The 8780-nt window shown below is 36.1% G+C and overlaps 2 protein-coding genes across 3 annotated transcripts in view; both read left to right on the forward strand.

The window, feature by feature from the left end:
* LOC107664345 (cullin-4B-like) overlaps window positions 1-4075 on the forward strand; it is a 10609-nt gene extending 6534 nt beyond the window's left edge. Inside the window, exons 14-21 of one of the 2 annotated variants that reach the window (XM_016454883.1) lie at window positions 5-52; window positions 167-252; window positions 348-455; window positions 559-672; window positions 847-952; window positions 1769-1941; window positions 2028-2180; window positions 2909-4075. In XM_016454883.1, the coding sequence (XP_016310369.1) occupies window positions 5-52; window positions 167-252; window positions 348-455; window positions 559-672; window positions 847-952; window positions 1769-1941; window positions 2028-2180; window positions 2909-3004 (884 nt within the window). In that variant the 3' untranslated portion in view covers window positions 3005-4075. Of the gene's footprint in view, window positions 53-166; window positions 253-347; window positions 456-558; window positions 673-846; window positions 953-1768; window positions 1942-2027; window positions 2181-2908 lie in introns of both variants that reach the window. The other variant, XM_016454882.1, reaches the window with a different exon arrangement.
* Window positions 4076-4849: 774 nt separating this feature from the next.
* On the forward strand, window positions 4850-7805 carry LOC107664321 (malignant T-cell-amplified sequence 1-like). The gene is made up of 6 exons (XM_016454847.1): window positions 4850-5024; window positions 5621-5773; window positions 5872-5969; window positions 6119-6252; window positions 7002-7069; window positions 7574-7805. Exons 1-6 carry the CDS (start codon window positions 5014-5016, stop codon window positions 7653-7655), a joined length of 546 nt encoding a protein of 181 aa, XP_016310333.1. The 5' UTR covers window positions 4850-5013; the 3' UTR covers window positions 7656-7805.
* The last annotated feature ends 975 nt before the right edge of the window (window positions 7806-8780 follow it).

Here is an 8780-nt window from a genome sequence, read left to right on the forward strand (position 1 = left end):
AAGAGTGCCTCTGTAGATGCAGAGAAATCAATGCTGTCAAAACTAAAGCATGGTAAATTACATTTCTCCTTTCATGTTTGATTCTTAAAACATCCCATCCTCATTAACCCAGTTGTTTCAACAGACCGTGAAGTAAAAAAAATGGTGAATTGTGTTTTTCTTGTAGAATGTGGAGCTGCATTTACCAGTAAGCTGGAAGGAATGTTCAAAGACATGGAACTCTCAAAAGATATTATGGTGCAGTTCAAACAGGTAATGATGGCTTTTATTTTTATTGTCATTATTTACATTCTCTTATTTTGTCTAATTACATCTTTCAAATTTCTCTCTTTGAATCTGCACCTCAGCACATTCAATGCCAAAATATTCCTGGGAACATTGAGTTGACGGTGAACATCCTCACTATGGGTTATTGGCCAACATACGTCCCCATGGAAGTACATCTGCCTCCAGAGGTCTGTTCTGATGAATATTGAGAGATGGGATCTTGGATTAGATGTTCCCTGGTCCTTTAACATGACAGTAATAACCTTTTTTTTAATAACCTTCACTCTCTAGATGGTAAGATTGCAAGAGATTTTCAAAACGTTTTACCTGGGCAAACACAGTGGACGGAAACTACAGTGGCAATCGACGTTAGGACATTGTGTTTTAAAGGCAGAATTCAAAGAGGTAATGCACATTTTCTTTTGAAAAAAGCAATTTGGCTTGAATACCAGACTTAGTAGCTGATCATAATATATGTATAGGCTAATTAAATCAGAACATTCTTTTCTAAAGGTTTCTCAGAAAAATAAATGGCTATAAGGAAATGGCTATATATTTTTTTCTCCTTTTTTTCCACAGGGCAAAAAAGAGCTGCAGGTTTCCCTGTTTCAGACGTTAGTTCTGCTGATGTTTAATGAAGGGGAGGAGTTCTCTCTGGAGGATATTAAATTGGCTACAGGCATTGGTATGGATACTTGTGACAAGCAAACGCATTGCAATTTATTCCTGCTTTTAAGAGATACTATTGTATTCAATGTTAAACCAGGGTTTCTGCGGGTCTTAAAAGGTTCCTAAAAAGTCCATCGCAAATTAAGGCATTAAAAATTCTAAGATGGAAAAAAAAAAATATGCCTAGAACTAGAACAATGGGGTACAAAAACTTGTTTTCCCTTGAATTAAGTTAATTTTTCTGAGTCCATTGGCAGATATCTGTTCTTGCTTTAATCGTGAACTCACTCAATTTAGATGAATCCCACAGAAAACAAGACGACTTACCCCATGCCATTTTGCTTCTCAAGTAAATGTGTCTTGATATGAGAATCTTTAGACATTTGCACGCAAAAACAAGACAAAAATGCTAAGGAAAAACATCACTTTTTTGCAGTGTGATTAGAAGTACAGTAAAAGTGATTTCCATATTCTAGAGGTTGGGATCTGAGCTATTCAAGCCTTTTTTCCCCGTTTTTGTAAAACTAATAAAAGTAATGAGGTTAGTTGAAAGTTGTATTTTCAAACTTTGAAGAGTTGCTAATACAACTCAATGTGTGCTCCTTATACATTTATATTTAAAGAACATATTGACCTATTGTTCGCTTCGATTTATTTCTTAATTTTTCTTTATTTGAAAGAACTTGAAGTTCTTTAAAAACTCCTTAAATTTACCTTCATCAACCCTGCAGAAACCCTGCTTTAAACCTCACAGACTTTTACAAACTTCCAAAATGTTTAACTAATTTGACAAAAGAACCTCCGGTAAATAAAAATACACATACACTTGCAGAGGACGGTGAGCTGAGGCGGACTCTGCAGTCACTGGCCTGTGGGAAGGCACGTGTCCTTACCAAAACCCCAAAGAGTAAAGACGTGGAGGATGGAGACAAGTTCTCTTGTAATGATGATTTCAAACACAAACTCTTCAGGATTAAAATCAACCAGATCCAGATGAAAGAAACGGTACTGTCTGACACACCTATCATTTGATTGCTGTTGTGTGAAAGCTCTTAGCCGCTCGGTCTCATGCTCTTTGCTGTACCTCATAGGTGGAGGAGCAAGCCAGCACTACAGAGAGAGTATTCCAGGACCGTCAGTACCAAATCGATGCTGCAATTGTTCGAATCATGAAGATGAGGAAAACTCTCAGCCATAATCTTCTGGTGTCTGAGGTGTACAACCAGCTTAAATTCCCAGTCAAGGTGAGGTCATGGTTGCCAAAACGTTTTGGTTTCACAGTTAATGGAGCAGTTTCACTGTGGATTGGCTATAAGTGGATGTTGTGCAGCTAGACTGTGCACACAAAATAAACTGCAAGTGAACAGCCAAACAAAACTAGAATACTTCAACAGTCGTGTACTCAGTGTAACTAATTGTACAGTGTGACGGCTTTGTGCATTACAATAAGATAATTTTTAATTGCATGTTGTACAATCACATTATCTGTCCACGTTTGCAAAAGTGTTTTTCTTGCTTGCTATTTTTTATGGAAATTAATAAATGTATTTATTTATTCAGCAAGAAAAGCAGCACACCTGTTTTCAATATTGATCATGTTTATTGAGCACCAAAATCAGCATATTAGAATGATTTCTGAAAGATCATGTGACATGGAAGACTGGAGTAATGATGTTGAAAATTCAGCTGGTTGTGAAACGGGATGCCTAAATAACAAATATGACAGTTTAATGTGAATTATGTTTAGCAAAAATAATTCTGATCAAAGGGATTTCTCATAATCATTTAGATTTCACTTAAATTCTTCACAGTTAATGTATTATCCCCCCCCCCCAGTCTTAAGATTTGAGAATATGAGCAATATGAATAATGTTCTCAATGTCACTAAAATTGGAAATTAGCCCAAGACTCACTGTGCTCACAGCAGAGAACATATGCCACTGTGACTAAATTTTGTTTCATCTTTTTGCAGCCTGCTGATCTGAAGAAGAGGATAGAGTCACTTATTGACAGGGACTACATGGAAAGGGATAAGGAGAATCCCAATCAATACAACTATGTGGCTTAGCGAGAGAGAGAATAAGAGGTATAAATGAGGGATGGTAGAAATGACAGGAGGAAGCTGTTCTCAGTGACGTTGTTTACTTCCCTTAGCACATGGAACCCCTTGTTCCAGGTTTTGTTCACTTTAACATCTTCACCCCAGTGACCAACAACTGAATCAGTTTTCTCTTCATGGCTTTGACACAGGGTAGGGTAAGTTTTATTTCTCTCAGAATGGCATGTCCAATTAGAAGAAAAGAAAATACAAAATTATTTTGTTAAAATGCTTCTGAGAATTGGACTATCCCAAGCTTAAAAAGAAAAGGTATTTATTTTCAGACTTAGTTCCATGGCTATTGTTTGTTGTCTCTGGCATGGTTTTTTTTCATTGTTTACTCATGCAAATATCACACAACGTATTGACGTATTACCTGTGCAAAGAAAACCAACACCAGATTGACTGAATTTGACTAATTTGTTCAGTCAGTGTCGTATTGGGTACTGGTGTGTGAACATTGAAAACAGGTTTTCACTTTGCCAATGTTTGTACAAAGAAAAGAAGATTCAGTTGATTGGTCACAAGCAGTTTATGTTCTGTGAAGGATTTATTGATAAATACAACAATTGAGGCTGATTGGAAATTTCACAGTATGTGCCAAGATTAGATAAAACCAAGCACTTGTTTGTAGGAATGGTAACACTGCTAAACACTAACTTGTACATCTTCCTTCTTTTTCCTCCCTGCTTACATCTCACATTTCCTCTTGTTTATTTTGTATATACATTTTACACACAACTTTGATGTTTGACACTTTCGACTACATTGCAACGGCATTCTTTCTCCGAAAACTCTGAACAAGCACAGCAGCACCATTTTATCATTCTAGTGTTTCCAAGTTTATACATCCCTTAAGTTCTGAATTAGGCCTATATACTGAGAAGCTCCTCTGTGTGGCATCCATGGATCGGTCTGTGGAATTTTCGGCAATGGTGTTTTGAGAAATCATACTGAAGTGGACAGTCGTCCAGTGTCTGGAAAAAGTATGCTTGTTTTTATTGCCTCAGAATAAACAGCTTTGTGTTTCCATTATCTTGTCCCTCAAATCGATTTGTGTGATCTTCATTGAAAAATACTTGATGACAAATGGATAATTAATTCTAGATGATGGGTGGGTGAATGGACCAAAGAAGCCTCAAACATCATAAATTGGGAGTCTTTCATTATTTTCATGAAAAATACATTGAGCATAATAAGTATTCTAATTAATAACCATATAAAACTTGATGTTGTGTTTTATATATATATATATACAGGTGCATCTCAATAAATTAGAATGTCGTGGAAAAGTTCATTTATTTCAGGTTATGGTAGATATCAAAGTTGGCTCAGATTATAATTTAAGCCAATACTCTTTAGGCAAATTCTTTGTTTATGCACTGATTGAATTTTGAGTTTTTTTGACTAGTTTGCTTCCATAACATATTCTTTCAGACTAGTGGGATGGAAATTTAAAAATAAAAAAAAATACATATCTTTAAAGGCAGTTTTCTCAAAATATTTTTTTTCCTCATGCACTAAACTAGAAATCTCCACTTTACTAGCTCTTCCATAAAACGTATTCCAATCTATATTCTGACGTTTTTACTTTATCTATTTGCAGATTTCTGATCTGGTAATGTTTGCGAAATTGGTGCATATTTAAACATTTATGGGAAAAATTGTAATGCAAAAGAATTGTCTTAATATGCTGCGATTAGTTAAATTTTTTTTACTCACGCTGACTGTATCATTAACGACTAAAGTTTAACATATGTATTGCAAAACAGCATCATTTTGTCATACTGTACTTCCACCCCTTGCCGTAAAATGTTTACCACTGTCGTAAACAGGAATCACCTGCGTTTGACGTGCAGCGTGGAGTTAGTTCATTAAATCTACTGAATGTTTAGTTTTTTTTTTGGTTCAAAAAACAGTTACGAGCTGTAAGATCACACAGATCAGAGGACAAGAGTGACCGATAACGACCTGCAAGGATGTTTAAAAAGTAAGCTTGGGCCGTTGTCAACCTTATAAATAGTAGCTAACACAACTTAGCATTGTTGCAGTAATGTATTTTTTCATTAACCCAGTAGCTTCGCCATCTCAGTAGAAATTGAAGAAATGTTGCATGTATACGCTTATCAGTTTTATATGCTATTGCAACTTAATATGTGCCCTCAATTCTGTAACCGAGACAGCAACCTGTTTAGCTAACGTTACTCTGCTAACTTGCTCTGTCACAGCTGACTTTCATGGTTCATTAGAAATGATCCATCTGTATTCCTATGTTTTTAGTGTTTTTATACGTACTTTTTAGATGCATTTAAGATACTTCTAATATTTCTAACGTGAACAGATGATAAGCAAACTGCAAAAAAGACTGTGATTGCAATGGGTGTTTACATGAAACATTCAAAGACAGAAACTTGTTCAGTTTTTAATTATAAAACAACTGATGTTAATTATGTCATGTGAGACCTTAATATTAGACCAACTTCTTTATTTTGTCATACTTTGCCATAAAAAATATAATATTACAGACACCTGTATGCCGGTATTAGACATTAAATTAGCTAATTCCTTTTTTTCCTGTCTTCATAGATTTGATGAAAAGGAAAATGTTTCAAACTGTATTCAACTGAAGACATCTGTTATTAAGGGTATAAAGAATCAGCTGTTAGATCAGTTTCCCAACATCGATGATTGGCTCAACCAGATAATGCCCAAAAAGGACCCTGTCAAAATTGTGAGATGGTAAGAGTTGCACTATATATAAAATCAGTGCTTACTCATATGCAGTACTAAAAGAGTAACTAATTTTACATCAGAGGTGTGATATTTTATGTTTCCAGTCATGAGCATATTGAAATTCTTACGGTAAATGGAGAGCTACTCTTCTTCAGACAGAGAGAGGGACCCTTTTATCCCACCCTCAGACTTCTACACAAATGTAAGACCGCTTTCATTTTCATCAGTAGCAGTAAGATGTTTCTCTGCAGAAAAGATTGCCAGGTGCCAGAAGGGTACTTATATTACTAAGTTAGACTTACTATTCCTTTGGTCAGACTAATGGCTGGTACTTGCGTGTCTGTTCTTCAGATCCCTTCATTCTGCCACACCAACAAGTAGATAAAGGAGCCATCAAATTTGTTCTGAGTGGAGCCAATATCATGTGCCCAGGCCTCACATCACCAGGAGCCAAACTCTTCCCTGCTGCAACAGACACAGTAGTCGTATCTTTCCAACTGTTGTATTATATTCTATTTTCTAAAATATTTTTCTCCACTTGATGAATTAATCCTATTGATTCATTGTAAAGGAATAGTTCACTAAAAAAATAAGAAATAGTTTACTTATTTTGTCAATTCCAAAAAGGACATAAAAAACACCATTCATCTGAGATTAAAAAATGTAATTATTATCAGTGTTATTTATTAATATTATTTGTATATGATTATAGAGTTTATTCATATTTTACATTTATATTTAACTTTAATTTATTTCGATTTTTATCTCAGTTGGGGGGGACCTGCCTAGGGCAGTCGTGGCCTAATGGTTAGAGAGTCGGCCTTGTAATCCAAAGGTTGTGGGTTCGAGTCTCAGGTCTGGCAGGAATTGTAGGTGGGGGAGTGAAAAACCAGCACTCTCTTCCACCCTCAATACCACGACTGAGGTAAGACCCTTGAGCAGGGCACTGAACCCCCAACTGCTCCCCGGACGCTGCAGCAATATGGCTGCCTACTGCTCGGGGTGTGTGTTCACAGTGTGTGTGTTCACTACTGTGTGTGTGCACTTGGATGGGTTAAATGCAGAGCACAAATTCCGAGTATGGGTCACATGTCACTTCACTTCACTCACTCACTCAGTTTTAGTTTTAGCAATTTTAGTGTTCCAACTTAATTTATTTCAGGTAGTTGCCAAAGCAATTGACTGGTGTGTGTTGATTATCACAAGTTGTTGTCCTTAAGTATCTGTTTTTTAGGCCATAATGGCAGAAGGGAAGCAGCACGCGCTTTGTGTGGGAGTCATGAAGATGTCTGCAGATGACATGTAAGTGTTTTTATGCATCTCCTGCACTCTGAATCCCATTTGGTTTATAAATGCGAAAAACACACACAGTGGAATTTTTAGTTGCTCTAGAACAGGGGTGCCCAATCTCGGTCCTGGAGGGCCGGTGTCCTGAAGAGTTTAGCTCCAACCCCAATTAAACACACCTGAACCAGCTAATCAAGCTCTTACTAAGCATACTAAATTAAAGGCAGGTGTGTTCAGGCAAGTTGGAGCTAAACTCTGCAGGACACCGGTCCTCCAGGACCGAGCTTGGGCACCCCTGCTCTAGAGTCTATAGTCTCGATTGTGGTGTAAATACATCATGTATAAAAATTATTTTAGTTAACACAGAGGAAATAATGAATGAAATCAATATAAATAAGTCTGCATCAATCTGTGACTACAGTTTATTGGTTATTGAAAACTAAAATATAGATATAAAAAAAAAAGTACAGTGCATGCATTTCATTTGAAAATATTTTCTTGTCTCACATCACTGAACAGAGAGAAAGTAAACAAGGGAATTGGAATCGAGAACGTTCACTATCTGAATGATGGACTGTGGCACATGAAGACGTATAAGTAATGACAGACGAGAGGATGTGCTGGAATTGTTTGGACCCCTTGTCACCAGGCTGCCCATCTACTGTTTACATGAATGGACTCAACTGTGTACCATCCCGAAAGCTTTGAAAGCGAACCTATTTTAATGCACAAATAAAACCTGCATTCAAGTAATCCAAAACTGAAATGGTCTGTTGCTACAGTGAGAGCTGAATTGTGTCATGGCAGCTTAAAGCCTGTTTAAACAAGAGTATAATTCTCAGTTTTCCAAGACAGAGAGCATTTGGTATTTGTTTAGATGAAATTACTTACCAAAGATGAGTTATACAACGCATGCCATTATATATCATATGCAGTTCTAGACCTTATGGTTTTATCGTTTTGAATTGACTTTTTGTTTGCACTAAAAGCAGGAAACGTACATCTATGACAATGAATCTCAAAAGAATCCCATAAGGGCTTGTTGTTTCTTTTGCAAGCTTACAAATGTCTCTGTTGCTCTACATCCACATCATATTTATTTATGGAAATATAAACCACAAAAGCGAAATGTTCATGTCCCAATAAATAAAGGGAAATTTACTCCACAGTAGGAGGGATTTGACTACCGTTACAGAAAGTGAATCCAACCAGCTTGTGAAAGACAAACTCATCTCAGCACATAAGGAAAATCACATTCATTTTAAGGTAACTGTAATATAGTGAAAACCAAAGTGAGGTACGGTGCATTCAAATTGATCAGAATGTGTATTCTCTGGGAATCCAAACCAATAGTACAGGGTCTAAGTCTACACTTATTTGATCCTCTTATCATTTTCGTAGTTTATTTCTGATGCCACAGTTTTTAGTCAAGTCAGGCTAGAAATGACCATGAATATATAATGGATTTATTTTGCATTCATAAAGAGAAACGTATTTTTTCAGGCTTTGGAAGTAAGAACAGCTGCAGCAGAATATGTTATCATTCAAGCAGAAACTGAGCATGAGATCAAATGTCCAGAAGCAGGAAAACTCAACTACACCATAGACAGTGATGTCAGAGGTATCACAGAGGTGTATGATAATAATTGATCAAATATCAACTGATATATATATATATATATATATATATATATATATATATATATATTTTTTTTATATCTCTATA

The sequence above is a fragment of the Sinocyclocheilus anshuiensis genome, unplaced genomic scaffold, assembly GCF_001515605.1.
Source record: "Sinocyclocheilus anshuiensis isolate Anshui unplaced genomic scaffold, SAMN03320099.WGS_v1.1 scaffold111, whole genome shotgun sequence".
NCBI lineage: Eukaryota > Metazoa > Chordata > Actinopteri > Cypriniformes > Cyprinidae > Sinocyclocheilus > Sinocyclocheilus anshuiensis.

What these genes read in the sequence shown, in the direction of transcription:
- LOC107664321 (XM_016454847.1), top strand. An exon ending in CCTCAGACTTCTACACAAAT is followed by an intron (nt 5,970 to 6,118) that starts GTAAGACCGCTT and finishes TCTGTTCTTCAG; the next exon opens with ATCCCTTCATTCTGCCACAC. An exon ending in AAGATGTCTGCAGATGACAT is followed by an intron (nt 7,070 to 7,573) that starts GTAAGTGTTTTT and finishes ATCACTGAACAG; the next exon opens with AGAGAAAGTAAACAAGGGAA.